Genomic DNA, 16,661 nt, shown 5'->3' with positions numbered 1-16,661 from the left:
TTGTTGGGCACTATGATATACGTAATCCTACAGGGAGAAAAAATGCGCCGAGCAAAAACTTTCCCACCGTCGTGCCTCTGTGTCACTGGGCAGTCCTTCTACTACTTTGATTTATCACCTCTAACATGAAGGGACTGACTCAGATCACGGGCCGTAGCTTTGTGCCTCGGTGTTCTGGGCCGTCTCGTGAGCCTTGACTGAGAATTGCTGTGCCCTTTCCACTAGTGCCCGCTGTTTCTTCCCAGTCACCATCTATCCGTGTGCGCGTACAATGGTTTTGCCTCCACCTCTTAGGGTTTGCTTGGGGAAGCAATGCCACTTGTAGACACACTTATAATCTTGCTTCGGCATCATTATAGTTCTTGTAATCTCTCCTTGAAAAGCGATTCACTTTCCTTTGTTTTAAAGGGAAAACAGGAAAGGTTGGCGCTTCCTGCTCATAAAAGCATTGCTATCAACGAGCTAACAGGTCCATAATCTGTTTTTATCAGCATCTGTCTCAAGGGAAGGAAACTATTTGTCATGGGTCTAAATTTACTTTCTATTACAATGGTCTCCTAAGGAAACTGTTGTTGTTGAACAAAAGATTCCTGCAGTTTCTGTGTCTACCAAGTTCCAGTGACAAACAGAGGCTTCTAAATGATACAGTTAGAATTAATTTTATTGGAAGTTAACAATGGTTAGATCGCTAGTTTGGGAGACTTCATTATAATCCCATTCTCTAAAAAATTACAAACCGACCATAACGTAATTACCACTACTCAGAAATAGTTTAATTATTATCTTTAAAGAGTTCCTTTATAGTAACAGTTAAAGAGGCTAATAATCAAATCTATTTAGTTGCCTATCATAAATCATCAGGTTTTACTTCTAATTTAAAAAGTGAATTATGACTACTTGGGGGATTTTTGTTATAATGTGTTGAAAATACCGGTCACATACAAGAAAACATTTATGTTGTTTTCAAATTTTTTAAGTAAAAAAAAACTGACATACTTTGCAGGTTTATCAGAAAATGATTAGCTCAAATAAGTTTATGTTTGGACAGTTTCATAATTGTAGTAATAAATTTAAAATTTGTTGTGCATTGAACAGTTAAAGCTACCTTCTCTCCCAGCTTACAAGTGAGAATGTGTATTTGTGTGTGTGTGTGTGTGTGTGTGTGTGTGTGTGTGTGTAACGTGTGCAGGCGGGTGCGTGTGCTTGGGAACTGGATATGAGAAGGGGGTGATAGGGTGGTATCTTGTTCCATACATAAGAGCACCCAAGTATGACCCTCAGCTTTGCTTTCTGTCATAAACAAGTGGAGATGCAATGAAGTATTGCCTACTGACTTCAGATGTATACCACCTTTTCAAAAGCCTTTCTTTTCCCTAAATGGAGCAAATTGTAGGAGAGAATGTGGATAGTACTTGGAGATGCACAGATAGGAATTAATGAGAAATATCTGAGAGACAGATGTGATCGTGATGTAAGTAGCTGTGTTTGGGAAATAGTGAGGACAAACTGGATAAGGAAAGCTGGACCAATTTTCAGAGGAAAGCAAAGCAGAAGAATGTAAAATTGGTTCTGTTAAATTTTCGAAGCTAGTTTTAATCAGGAAATATTTCATATGCACGGAAAATAATATGCGCTCTCCATCCCATTTCCCATTTTTTCTCCTCTCAAAAGAAGTTCCCATCCTGAAATCAACATCTGTCATTTCCACACATATTTATATGTTTATGACAATTTGACCTGTTAATCAACCACCAAGAATAGATATGGTATTGTTTGTGTTTGAAAATTTATACATATATACATGCTTTATCAATATTTATACAATTTTTTCAGATCTTTTATGTTTGAAATTTATCAACTTAATAGAAATGGATCAAAATCATTTGTATTCTACTATGTGATCACACCAGTTTATGAATTCCCTTGTCATGGTGTTGAGGTTTTCAATTTATTACTATTACAAATAAGGCTGCGGAAATCCTGATATGTGTCTACTCCTCTTTTTCTTGAAAAATGATTTTGCTGAAAGCTTATCAATTTCTTTCTTTTTTAATGAAGCTTTATTTATCTTTCCTGTTAAATGTTTCCCTTCTTTCTGTTTTTATTGGACTTGCTCTGTTTGGCTCTTTTTCAGGTCTGCATTTTTAAATATAGTTCTGCTTTTCCCCCGTGTTGTTTTTATTCCTTTTATCTTTTTTAGTGAGTTTAATTTTAGTGTCATTTATTTGGTTCTATTACCTCAAGGTCTTGGGAATGCTAATTCTTCTTTTGCATCTCTGTTAGATTTTTTTTCTTTGTGTTTTGTGATTTTTTGATCGACCAAGTTTTTATTTTATTTTTTCTTTGGGAATGGTATCAGGACTGGGATTCAGAAGCGCCCCTCCTGAGTCATTTTGGATTTGTTTCTGTGAGTTTTTCTCTCCTAATTGCATTACAGTCTGTGATCACCTTTTATCTAAATTGCGTGGCTTGAAGGTTGTTGCATGCCTGGGGCGTGTACATTTAGACTCTAGACATGGGCATGGTAGGCTTGGTGTTTCTCTCTTGCAGAAGGTGTTTTGCAGAGACTGAAAATCTTGACTCTCTTCCTGGGTGTAGTGGTGTGGTTTTTCTACAACCCCTTCCACTGGAAATACAGATTTCTGGAGGTCCTTCCTGGGTAAGGGTCTTGGTTTCACTTCCTGGTTCTGCCTGGTTTAAAACTCAAATCCTTCCCCTTTAAGGGACTGGAAGTCCTTCCCACCCTCTCCTGGGCCCCCCCACAGCCCCACTTGTTTGCTTCTAGTTCTGACTTTCAGTTCTCCCTTTCTGGCCTGTGTGAGTTTCTCACGGTTTCTCTGTGCTCAGCTATGTGTTTAAATTAAATGTTACAGTCTTTCTCAATATCTTAAAGTATCTGTAGCAGGAAGGATTCTGTGATGACAATTTGGGGCCCACCTGATAATCCAGGATAAGATCCTAATTAGGTCACATCTTTTGTCATATACGATACTCTCTGTTCTGTTGCTGTGTAAGGTAATAGTCACAGCGTGGATGGGCATTTTTCAGCCTACTACCTGCTCCTTTACTGTATCTTTGGCCTGTTCTAGTCATCTGAATGTTTTGGATTACTCTCTGAACTCTGACCCATCTTTAGATAATCTCTGACTTCTCGATTCTTTGTAGGGACTTGTAAGTTTTCATTTCCTCCTACACTGATTTCTAGAACAAGAGTCCACAAATGAACAGCCCACGGGCCACATCCATTCCATTGCCTATGATGGAATTAGCCTGCCAGCTGAGAATGGTTTTACAGTTTTAAATGGTTGAAAAAAAATCAAAGGAAGAATATTTTCGTTACACATGAAAATTACATGAATTTACATTTCACGTCTTTAAATGAAGTGTTATTGGACCCTGCCCTGCTCATTTATGTGGGCATTTTCTATTGCTGCTTTCCTGTTACAGCTGAACAGTGATCCACAAAGCCAGATGGTAAATCTCTGGCCCTTGACAGAGAAAGTTTCCGACCTTGGTTCTCGTCGGGATGTCTTACCTCTGGCTTTAGGGCACAGTGGACATCCACCATTGGTGCATGAATATTTAACTTGTGGTCAGAACTTCATTAATATAGTAAGGATTTGGTATGAGTCCCAAAGGATTCTTTAAAACTGTGGGGTGAGAAGACTTTTAGCTATCATATTATTCATGCTTCAGAACTTTTTGGCTCTAAGACTCAAATAAAGAAAGATAGAGTGATAGTGCTGCCCCTGAATTTAATTGAATTAAGACCTAGAGATCATATCCAGGACTTGAAGTTGGCATGTGTGCTGGTTAATTTTACATGTCAACTTGGCGAGGCTGTGAGGCTCAGATGTTTGTGTAAGCGCTAGTCTAAATGTTGCTGAGATGGTATTTTTTTAGATGTGATTAACATTCACATTCAATTGATTTCAAGTAAAGCAAATTATCCTCCGTATTGTGGGCCTCATTTACAATATAAAAAAAAATGAAAGCATTAAGAACAAAGACTCAGGTTTCCTAAGGAAGAAGGAATCCTGTCTAAAGACTATCATAGAGATCCTACCTGCATTTCCAACCTGCCACCCTGCCCTATAAACTTCAGACTTACAAGTCCCCACAATTGCATGAACCAAGTCCTTAAAGTAAATCTCTCTCTAAATAAATATCCTATTAGTTCTGGTGCTCTGGAGACCCTGACTGATACCGCCAGGCACTTGGATGCGTGGACCATCTTCTATTTGGTTCGATGATGCAGTCAAGATGCTAAGCATAGCCCTCTCTCCTCCCTGAGGTGAGGCCTGTCCCTGCATCGTCTCGCCCTTCTTGCTTCACACCTCCTTCAGGTTCTGCCTTTTGCACCTTGTGAAAGGAAACGTGCTATATTTGGATGCCACCGAGTCAGAAATAAGCTCACTTGTGATGGGGCAGAGAGGACTTTTTCTCACCCAAGGTGGTTCGAAGTGCTGAGAAGATGGCGAGTGAAATGATAAAAATGAGACAGAAGCCAATGGACCTGCTGCTAAGAAGCCGTTGAGAAAACGAGAGGGACTATGCACATTTCTGGGTAGCAGTATTTGTGAGAATATTTTCCCTCCCCCTCTCCTTCTAAAAAGAAAAGCTTTCAGTGTGAACTAACTGCACTGGAGGAGAAGCCCTGTGCCCCCATCACTGTGTCTGTCCTGCTTCTGGGAGTTACTTTCATTCTCAAGTTTTGCTTCTTTGTAATAAATGGATACAGATACAAATATATGTACTGTTTGTCGATATTTAGGCGTTTGACTGGTATCTCTACCTGTGTGCGAAGTTATATATGCCAAGTCATTTGAAATTTGTGTCTAGTAAACTATGATCACATGTATCAAAAATTATACATTTGAGTATAAAAAGACTCATTGGAATGAGTGGTGATTTATTTTTTACTTTGAAAGTTTTTATTAGGCCTTGAAATAGTGCTAAAAATATTATATTTTTATTCATTTTGATTTCTCCCAACTGGTTTTTAGTCTATCAAGTTGTTCCAGGAAATGGTGGACTTTCCACTGAATTGAAGATCCTATCTCATTCCTGTTCCCTCATCCCCACTTTTCCCACAGATCTAAGCTATATTTTTCACCAGCTAATTATAATCTTCATATGCACGCTATTGATTTACATGTTATTTTAAAGAAGTAATTGTAACTTTGAGTTTTTTAGGTAATGACAGATTTTTGAGGCATGTGTTCTCTCTCTTCACTTGGTTTAGTTTTATAATATACAAAAGTGGGCAAAAGTAGGCTTACAGTTATTCATATGGAAAAAAACATGCAGGTTATGAAGACTACAATAGCTTTATTAGTTCAGAAGAATATCACAATGCAACTACAAATCTACTTTTGCCCACTTTTTTATAAATAAAATTTTATATATATATATAAAATGCCTGTGGTCATGATGCCCTCACGCCGAACGACTGTTCACCAGGAGGCTGCATGCGCAGCGAGGCGTGCGCAGGTGGGTGGGGACTTGATGCTGTGTCCCCATGGGCGCCGGTGGGTCTGGGTCTCGCGCGATTTTGAGGCCCACACAGGTGGGCGGGGACTTGACTCTGGGTCTTGTGGTGCCAGTGGGACTTGACCCTGCGTCCCCGCAGACACCGGCCCAGACTCATAACAGAAGGGAGGAGGGAGCCGGATACTCGCAATATTAAAATATTTCCTCTAATTCCCTTTTTATGTGCACGAATTTCATGCACTGGGCCACTAGTTGGAATATAAAATAATTTATACTCAGAATGCCATTTTTACTCTGAATACATAATATTCCTTTCATCCGGAAAGTTCTAACGGTTTCTCTCCATACAGTGGGCCCTTGAGTAATGCAGGGGTTGGGGCACTGACCCCCAAACAGTTAAAAATATATGTATAACTTTTGACTCCCCTAGAACTAAACCACTGACAGCCTGCTGTTGACCAGAAGCCTTACTGATAACATAAACAGTTGATTAACACATATTTTGAATAGGTTATATGTATTATATATTGTATTCTTACAACAAAATAAGCTAGAGGAAAGAAAAACGTTAACAAGAAAATAGTAAGGAAGAGAATGCATTTACAGTGCTGTAGATATTTGTTGAGAAGAGTCTGCGTGTAAGTGGACCCACACAGTTCAAACCTGTGTTGCTCAAGGATCAATGTATATGAATTCTAGTAGAATAGATAATGGCACCTAAAGCACTTTCTTTCAGCAACAACTCTGTGAGAAACTTTTGATTGTCCCCCATGACCAGGTTCTGTGATAGGTTCTGGGGAGATAAATGAAAAGGTGGAAAGATGGTGGGGAGGGGAGCTTATTCTCAGGTTGCCCAGAGAAGGGTGAGATTAATTTAGTTTGTTGGGGAGTAGGAAGGCATCACAGAGAAGGGTGCGGTCCAACCAGAAAGATACATGATTTCAATGTGAAGAAATCAGCATGTTGGAATGAAATGTATTGGAGTCTAGGAGCTTTATATGTGCTATTATTTCAAAAACTTAAGTAGAAATCAGTTAGACTTAGTATAAACCAGAGGACCTCTGAGGGGCTCCATAATAATTTTTGTAGGTTATTGTTAGTTTTTTTTTAAAGCATGACTGGGGGTTGGTGTAATTGGCTAACGCAAGGCTATCTACTGAGATCTTGTGTGCATTCCAGTGTTGAGTATTAACAGTCATTTATAAGATACTAAGCAGGTGCCTGAAAAATGTTCTTGATATTATTATATCAAATTGATGCTGTCCCCTCTCTCTCTTGCCTCCCTGTTTGTTTGCTCTTGCAGTTGGTGAGTCTGCTGCTCATCGGAATTGCTGCCTGGGGCATTGGCTTCGGGCTGATTTCCAGTCTCCGGGTGGTCGGCGTGGTCATTGCCGTGGGCATCTTCTTGTTCCTGATTGCCTTGGTGGGGCTGATCGGCGCTGTGAAACACCACCAGGTGTTGCTCTTCTTTGTATCCTTTCTTAAAGGGGGATTGTTACCCCAACTGGGTTTGTTCTTACTTTTATCGATTAGTCTTTCATCACTATGACTACTTAAAATTATCACTAGGAAATTGTCAGAAACTCCTTGCAAGCCTAATATGCATTTGTTCAGCCAACATTAGGAGCATTTCTTAAGGTGAAATTATTGTGTATTTGCATATTTCCAGTCTCTGCTGTGCACATCATGAAGAATATATTTTGCAAGTTCATTATAGTTCTGTTTATGTATTGCAAGTTCAGTTATACTGAACTAATTCAGTAACTTCTTAGCCTTTTCCAACATATGAATATTTGGTTGAGAATTTTACAGTGATATATATGTTTACCTATTCCTATTTCCTATTTTATATATGTAAGAATTTTATTTTAATCTCGGTGAAATTCTTATCGGTCGGCTTTTAGTTAAATCATTACCATTGCTGTCAATATTTTTCTATGTGAACTTGTAACTACAGTGTATTATCAAAATAATAATAATGTGAATTCTATTTAAACTTTCTCTAAGTGCCATTTGTTCTGCTTTCTGGCTGAATTCCTTCTGGTACATTCTAAAGCTGTCAGTACCTCTGTTTTATGTTGTTTTAACAGTGTTGAGAAATAACCTTAACTTTAATTCTCAGTACATGATCATTCTCTTACTTGTATTTATTGTTCAATTTTCTGTATCGTGTGCTTGTTTAGCCCTGAACGAGGAGCAACAGGTAAGCAGAGACTTTTCCCATCTACTTTATTCTGCCGCATAGTATGTGTAGGAAAAAAGGGGAAGGCATAATTGAAAAATAATCTCTTCTTGCACAGAATGCCATTGCACTCGATATAGCTAAAATATTTTGTTCCTGATTGCATCAGTCCATTGATTTTTCAACCATTTTCATCTCAGGGCACACATAAACTAATTACTAAAATTCTGCGGCACACTGAAAAATACAATTTTTGCCTATCAGACAAAAAATAGGTATAGTTTTGATTCACTCACACCAGATAGATATTGTTGTGTTGGCTGTTGTTATTTTTTTATTTGACAATTTAAGGGAAAAGAGGTCATGGTTGCTGACTAGTCAGGTATTGCATGTTTTGAAAATTCTTGCGACATGCCAGTTGAGAATCACTGCATTAGTGGGGCTGATTGGAATCCTAGAACTGTTGCTGTATTTTTGCATCTTTGAAAAGGTTTGCCCCACTGGGTAAAAAAGCAATAATGCTAACAGATGTTCACCCATTCTTTCCTCACCATTATGCAATGAAACATTTACTCCAGAATGTTTATGGTTCCTTTCTACAATTAATCTTTTCAGAGTAATTTGTAGAAGCATATGGGTCTCAGTCTTGGGGCAATGGAAAATTTTTCTTGTTATACTCCGAGGATTATGCCTTTCAACCAACCGGTTCTTTTAAATTGCATGTAAAATTTAAGAGTTTTTATTCTTGGGATAGAAACAGGGCCTTAATTTTTGTTGCAGATGGAAGTATAACCCTTCAAAAAATTTTAATGGTCTTCAAAAGAATATTTATTTTAAGTCAAGGGTGGGGAACCTTTTTCTGCCCAAGGCCATTTGGATATTTATAGCATCATTCGTGGGCCGTACAAAATTATCAACTTAAAAATTAGCCTGCTCTATGTGGTCAAACATTTAATTAACTCACCCCTAATGCCTTGGCAGGGCCGGACCAAATGATTTCATGGGCCTTATACAGCCTACAGGCCAGAGGTTCCCAACCCCTGTTTTAGGCACATGCGGTATTAAAAATTGCAGGCTGTAGATTTATACATTTTTTTCCGGGATGACACATTTTAATGTGTATGTTCAATGGCTGTTCTAGGGTCAGCTTCTGGAAGTTGGTTGGAACAATACAGCAAGTGCTCGTGATGACATCCAGAGAAATTTGAACTGCTGTGGGTTCCGAAGTTTTAACGCAAATGATACCTGTCTGGCTGTAAGTATAAAACATTTTTTTGGAGACATACTACATACATGTGAATAATGATGAACATAGAAGAAATGAACTTTCTCGTGCTGAATTGTATTTTAAAAATGCTTTGCCTAAATTATATGCCATGTATCATTTGTCCTCAAATATCTACTTCTGTGATTACTGAATATTCCAGGGGCCTGCTAAACACAGATGCTTTTAGGTCTTTGCCCCTAATTCCTTCTTATTCACCTCTTCCTAGAACAGGGTGTGAAAGAGAAATAACAGCAGACCCGCCTTAGAGGTCAGAGGCGGCATCTAAATATCTTTGTTTGGAAAAAATATCGGGGTGGTAGGTGGTCTATGCTAAATTGGACTTTTTAACTACTAAACATCCTCTGGTGGAAGGCACATGGAAGTAACTTTTTTTCCCTCCCTTCTTCCCCAGCACAACTTCCTGATTTTTTCTTTTTGGGAGCTGAGCTGGTGATGGACCAATGAGAGCCATCCTTTTGTCCAGGCCAGCCCCGGTGCCAACTGCTCCTGTCTGAGGATGGACTTGGAGCTTGGCTCTCTTAGGACATTCACATGTGTTCATATTTGGGGGGAAACTCCTATGACCACCCCTCTGAACCCTGAGCTTGATATGCCCTCAATGAGGTTTCTTTTTTGGGGATTATTAGTTTCTTATTGCTGGTAATATGTTGTCACAAATGTAGTGGCTTGAAACAACACCCATTTATTACCCAAGTTTCCCTCGGTCAGGAATCTGGGTATGACGTCGCTGGGTCCTCTGCTCGGTATCCCACCAGGATGAAATGCAGGTGTTGGCTGGGGCTGCGGTCTCATCTGAGGCGGGGGGTGGGGGGCGGGTGGGGGGGTTGGGAGGGGGGGAGGTCCTCTGCCAAGCTCAGGAGTTGTGGGCAGAAGTCAGCTCCTGGTGATCGTAGGACTGAAGTCTTGTTTTCTTGCTGGGTGTCTCTCCGCGCCCAGGGGCTACTCTTAGGTCTGACTATGCCGCCATCTCATAATGTGGTGGCATCAGCGTCGGCATGGCGATCTCTCCGTTCTGTGAAGACAGTTACTTATGTAATGCAACATAAACACGAACCTGACTATCCATAGTATTCAAAAATCCCATCCACACTCAAGAGGGCAATTCTTCAGGGCGTGGGCACTGGGAGGGGGCATCTTAAGAGCCGTCTTTGAATTTTGGATGCTCCTGAAGAACCAAGGGCCCAAATGGGATAGAATTCTCCAGGCGTTAATTTGTTTTGGGGGGTGCGGTTTTTATCCGCTCTGTATAAATGGACGTTGAAACAAAAGTTCTTCTCTTTACTTGATTCAGAGCTGTATGAAAAGCGGCCACCCCTGCTCCACGTGTGCTCCGATAATCGGAAAATATGCGGGAGAGGTTTTGAGATTTGTCGGGGGCATTGGCCTGTTCTTCAGTTTTACAGAGGTACGTGCAAATAACTCAATGGCTTCCCTTCTTCGTCATAGGGTTTCTTGTTGTATGTGGCATTTTACCTTAACCCATCACTTAACCTGGCCAGTGTGGCGCAGTTGGTTGAACATAGTCCCATGTATCCAAAGGTCCCTGGTTTGATTCCTGGTCAGGGCACATGCCCAGGGTTGTGGGCTTGACCCCCAGTAGGAGCCAGCCAATCCATGTTTCTCTCTCCTCCTTTCCCTTCTCTTTAAAATCCATAAAAACATATTTAAAAAAAAATAAAAACAAACAAGAAAACACAAACTTTAGTCATGAGAACTTAATACAGATAGAGAAAAACTGGAATGAGCACTCTCCACGTACGCCACTAGCTCGATTCAAGTTATCAGAATGCTGCCGCATGGTATTTTTCTTTATATCTGGAAATTATTTTGAGAATTTTTTTTCTTTTGAGCAGCTCCGTTTCTTCTCACCAGATCACACGACCTTCAGTTATGCCTATTTTCTTTAAACTGGGCTGGTTTTTTTTAAAGAACAGTTTTAGGGTCATAGCAAAATTGAGAGAAAGGTACAGAGGTTTCCCACATACCCCTTGCCCTATATATGCATAGCCTCCTCCATTATCACTATGACTCACCATTAGTGATACATTTGTTACAGCGAATGAACCTACAGTGACACGTCATAATCACCCAAAGTCCATAGTTTATATTGGGGTTCACTCTGGATATACCTTCTGTGGGTTTGAACAAATGTCTGGCCCATTTCCATCATTATAGTATCATGCTATAGTTTCCACTGCCCTAAAAACCCTCTGTGCTCTGCCTATGCGTCTCTCCTCCTGCTGTTTTTAAAAATTAAAATTTGTTAAGAATATAAACTCATGAGTCTTAGATTTCTGAAGTGTTCTTTCAGGGAATCCTGTTCAATATTTTATATACCATGTCCTTTTGAAACCCAGCTAGAGATTTTAATAATAATTTATGTAACCTGATATCTTCTGGATAATGAATATTTTATAGGCTCTGTCACTTTAAACTTGTTTAAAAAATTTTATTCAGTATTTCACAGAATCACAGATTTAAGTAAATAACTGATGATTTCCTATCATAGGTGAAACGATGATTTGATTTGAACTATTAATACCTGAAAATAAATTTAACCTACCAAAGTAGCATTGATTAAGAATCTGAAAAAAAGGTATGACAATTAGTACATGTTCTTTGTAGAAACTTTAGAAAATACAGAAAATTATGAAGATGAAAGATTAAATATATCCACTAACTAAAATGACCTACTCAGAAAATAGTGAATATTTCTATTTTGGCATATTTCCTTTCTGCCTTTCTATATTTATACTTAGTAAAATGAGTATAGGCTTATTCCTGCATACTCTACATTTCTATGTTATCAACAGCCCTTTGGCAACTCACGGTTACGGGGTGTAGGTTCCAGAGCCAACCGAGTTCACCATCAGGACTAGTCATGAGCATGTTTGTAAGCTCAAAACCCTGTTGATTCTAACGTAGATCTTTTTGCATTTTGGGTGTAGCCTACCTTCCAGGCTCTCTGCTTGGGGATTGTGGGAGGAGCTACTGGTTCAGCCCTGGGGCAAAGGAAGGGATTGGCCTGTTTCCTCACTTAAAGCTGAATTGGAGTAATATGACTCCAGGTTATGAGTATTTTTACTCAATGGCTTTGTTTTCCCGAAGGACCAGAGCTTACACAATCGGCATATGTCCAGGGATGATAATAAGAATATTTAATAATCTCAAAATTCTAACCGGAAGGTCCCTGGGTGCCAGTGTTCCCAGGCAGGGTCAGGGAAGTGATGCTGGGGCAGGTTGGGGAGTGTCAGAGAAGTAGCTGTTTGACAACAGGGGGTGTAAGTATTGTCAGTATTATAACAACCAGCAGAGCTGAAATGTAGGTGAAATGTCACCAGGAGAACAGCCAGTAAACACATCAGATTCTCACAGAAAACCACAAACTCGATTAAGAGCATGGACTCCAGATTGGAACCCGGTTCTACCACTTAGGACCTGTGTGACTCTTACCCACTAGTTAACCTCTCTGTGCCTCAGTTCCCCACTGGTAAAATGAGGAGAATGATAGTGCCTACCTTGTCGGGGTGTTGGGGAGGATGGTATGAATTTGTAAGGCGTGTAGAACAGAGCCTGTTACAAAGTACTCTCTGTGTTTAAGTAAATTCCCCAGTCATGCAGACGTCACACCGGACATTCCACTTCCTTAAATTAGGCTTATTTTTTCTTGATTCAATTCATAAAGCATAGTTCCATAAGCCCCCACGTGGTGTAGCTGTACACATTGCCAGTCGTGAATTATACAGCAACTCAGCAATTATCATTATGGAAAAAGGAGAAAATTGGGGACTTAACATAATTCTCCAGAAGTAGTTTAAGGAACTAGTGAGTAGTTATGAAATCAAATAAACAAGATTTAGATTAAAAGTTGGCACAGATCAAAAGTGGGAAATATAACTTGAAATTCATTTTGTTGCCTTAAAATTTTGTTGTTTTTTTCCAAAAAATTTGTATTACTTTAAATAAATCAACTTCAAGGTAACAGAAACAGAACTAACACATATCTTAATTTAAAAAATGAAGTTATATTGGTTAAGTCTTTAGTGAGACTGGTGTGGGACATGGCACAATAACAATTTATTTTCTAAAATTATAGCCTTCCCTTCCCTTCACCCCCATCACCCCTTGGAGAGGTAGAAATTATAACATATTAAAAAAATTTATCTTTATTGTTGAAAGTATTACAGATGTCTCCCTCCCGCCCCTCCCCCCCCATTGACTACCTCCACCTCGCATCCCCCCCCCCCCCCCACCTTCACAGCACTATCATTTATGTCCCTGGGTTATTCATATATGCATGTAAGTTCATTGGTTAATCTCTTTCTATTCCCCCTCCCCCCCCCCATTCTCTCTGAGATTTGTCAGTTATGATCTGTGTAGGAAAATTTATATATTATATAGTTTTTTGTTATTGTTTAATTGTTGCTGAGCCCAGTTTGTTTCTGAATTATCCAAATCTTTGATATTTTAGCTATTCAGACAAGTTAGTGTTTGTATTAGCTTTTTATTGCTGCTCTAACTGATAAATACAGAGGTAGTAGCTTAAAGCAGCACACATTTATTACCTTACACTTCTGGAGGTTGAAAGCTTACAATAGAGACTCCTTCTGGAGGCTCTAGGGGCGATCCTGTTCCTTTGCCTTTTCCAGCTTCTAAGGGTGGCCTACACTCCTTGGCTCCTGGCCCCTTTCTCCATCTTCAGAGCCAGCAGGGTGGCATCTTCTCTCCCTGACTCTGCGTACAGCTGCTTCCGAGATGTCATCACATCGCCTTTTCTCTATATCTCTGATTTTATCCTTCCTGTCTCTCTCTAATAAAGGGGCCTTGTGATTATATCACTGAGCCCACCCAGATAATCTCCCAATCTCAAGATCGTGAACTCCGTCACTTCTGTAGAGTCCATGTTACTACCTAAGGTGACATTTGCAGGTTCTGGGGATTATGATCTTGACATCCTTGGAGGGCCATATCCATCCTACCACAGTGTTTATATTACTCTTTCTTAGGGCCTCCCTTTTGGATTACTGACTACATTTCTTTTTTTTTTTTGGGGGGGGGGTTCTTCTATTTTGAACAAATAATACTAAGTGCTTTAGAGATATTTAAATAAATATACACAACTGTTACTTTCTCTTTCTCCTTTTTTTCCCCTTCTATTCCAGATTCTGGGTGTTTGGCTGACCTACAGATACAGGAACCAGAAAGATCCTCGTGCTAACCCTAGTGCATTCCTTTGATGAGAAAGCCAGGAAAACGTCTCACATTCTGATCTTGTTCCCAGCTAACTTTAAGTTACGTTAATTTGCCTGTTTAAGGAAACAGTATCTGAAAAATTTCATTATTGACAGTGGATTTGTATATTTTTACTCTTATGTCACTCTGAATGTTTTTCTTTTTCCATTGCTGAAAAACAAAAAGAAACTTGTGGTCTCTCTGAACCTCAGTGGTACCTGTAACCTACTGTATTCACAGTGTCCGGCACTGTCCACTGTGGCCTTTCTTGGCTTTTTTTATCTGCAGAAACACTTTGTATGGCACTACTGTGTTAATCATATTGTGATTCTAAATACACATCTGACTGGAATAACTCATTGTATGTAGCACTGTGCTGTGTAGATAGTTCCTATTGGAAAAAAAAAGAGTTCAAGTTTATTAAAGCCAGTAAGTATGAGATTCTGTTATGTTAAGTTCAGAACGGGAAATCAAATTCCCAATTTTTTTGTGTTTTTAGAAAGTATGTTTTGTGGTGAAAATTAACATAAAAGTGATAATGTAGTTCTAGTGGTCTTTTATGATTACACTAATGTATTCTAGAGGTAGCTATGTCTTTAGGAAAGTTTGGTTTAGTTTTTGAGTTTTACAGGTAAGTGCGAAGGAGAAATGGTCTCATGAATGCTCTAATGTGTAACATTTGCCTTCAGCCTCCAAAATGGAATGCGTTTGAGAAATTCAGAAAGTATATCTGTGTAATCTTGATATTCTTTTATAGTAATTTGAAGTCCAAAAGACTGCATTTTTAAACAAGTTACTGTTAATGCTTCGGCCCACGTAGCAAAAAGATATTTGATTATCTACAAATTGTTAAATAAATTTTTCATGAAATTTTTCAGTATTGTAACATCAGCTTGTCAAATCCAAGCATATTTCAATGTGACCTCCCATAATTTGAAATTGAAATAGTATTGTGGGTTCTGTATATTATGTTAAAAAATTAAAGGAAGGTAACCTTTCTTCGTGTATGAGTGCTTGAATTAAAATAAAGTAATGGAAGAATTGAACACGTGAATTAAGTGAAATGGGTTTTTTGCCTTTTTACGTTGGGTTCTCTTCGATTTGGAGTATTGCCATTTTAGTGCATTATCCAGCCATGGAAATGAAATTCTAGCGCTAATATTTACCGTAGTCATCTCCAAGTCCTTTCTTAAAATGTTTCAGTGTTTAATATCTTCTCCATGGTGAGAATTGTTTTGTTTAAAAGGGAAGTCATTCATATTTATATGGGAAAATATGTAAGTTCTCTCCTGTTACTGAAAATTACTCATTTCTTGCATTCTATCTATGGTGTTTTATTGGTAATTGTCTTGATGGGTTTTAGACCAAGAAAGAGGGTAAATGGTTGATGTATAGAATTTTAGAGTACAGTGTGTGTGTATCACTTCCAGGACGGAAGACTGGCTCACCTTTCAAGAAAACCGAGTCATGCAGTTCCCATAATGTAGGGGAGGAAAATAACTTCCCTGTACTTTTCTGAGCTCTTATCTGAGAACCCATGTAATAAAAGACAGATTAACAAGAGGAAAGCAGAAGTGTATTCACATTGTATACCTCTTGCATACATAAGGGATACCCAGAAAGACTGTAACTCCCTGAGATGGCTCAGGCCACCATCTTAAATACCATCTTTAGTTAAAGGCAAAAGAAAGGTGTGTGCGTGTGCGTGTGCGTGCGTGCGTGTGTGTGTGTGTGTGTGTGTGTGTGTGTGTAGGCCAGTTATGGGGGCTGCCAGGAGCAGCACAGTAAACAAAGGACAGGTGGCGTTTGTTACGCAGAACTACGTCAGCCACTTCTACATTGATAAGAGCTTCTTGTAATTTAGAGTCATCCTTCCTGGTACAGAGACGGGACACCCTACAAAAGGAGATTTCCACTGTAAATGTCAATGTCCCCCACGGAAGGATAAACTCCTCAGTTTTCAGAGCTTCTCCTGTGTCTGCTCTTTCTCAGACATAATCAGCTCAAAATGATCTTGATGCCTAAGAGGCATATGGGGGGGGGGGGTAGCCTATTCTGTTATCCTTCAATGTCATGTCAAGCACTGGCCACCTAACCACGTTCCCTCTTACACCATCCGATGGGATTGTAAGTGACGCACGAAGTTAAGTGGAACTTTGGAACCACATCTTTGCTGTGTTTCCCTGTTTGCCTTGTGACATTTTGAACCTCACGTGAGTTTCTGGAATCTTCTCACATATTAATTTTCTTGGTACACATGACTATATGTGGAAAGGGCTATTTCAGAGAGAAAAAAACAAAAACAAAAACCTATAGCCTTGGTTTGTGCTCTAATTTCTATGGCCTTTATTTGGGTCAACCTATCTACAAACCAGAGTCTGGGAAGCATACATCTTTAGGGCTGTAAACTATAGAATTATTTTAAAAAAGAAACTATAATGCTCTTATACATTTCTCTTTATGCCT

The 16,661-nt window shown here is 39.2% G+C and overlaps 1 protein-coding gene across 1 annotated transcript in view; it reads left to right on the top strand.

The window, feature by feature from the left end:
- TSPAN13 (tetraspanin 13) overlaps positions 1-15,249 on the top strand; it is a 28,656-nt gene extending 13,407 nt beyond the window's left edge. Inside the window, exons 2-6 of the mRNA XM_008148449.3 lie at positions 6,797-6,964; positions 7,616-7,696; positions 8,817-8,930; positions 10,255-10,368; positions 14,126-15,249. Of these exons, the coding sequence (XP_008146671.2) occupies positions 6,797-6,964; positions 7,616-7,696; positions 8,817-8,930; positions 10,255-10,368; positions 14,126-14,200 (552 nt within the window). The 3' untranslated portion in view covers positions 14,201-15,249. The remainder of the gene's footprint in view (positions 1-6,796; positions 6,965-7,615; positions 7,697-8,816; positions 8,931-10,254; positions 10,369-14,125) is intronic.
- The last annotated feature ends 1,412 nt before the right edge of the window (positions 15,250-16,661 follow it).

Source organism: Eptesicus fuscus, chromosome 14 (assembly GCF_027574615.1).
Source record: "Eptesicus fuscus isolate TK198812 chromosome 14, DD_ASM_mEF_20220401, whole genome shotgun sequence".
Lineage (NCBI taxonomy): Eukaryota > Metazoa > Chordata > Mammalia > Chiroptera > Vespertilionidae > Eptesicus > Eptesicus fuscus.
This window is presented reverse-complemented; position numbering and strand designations above follow the sequence as displayed.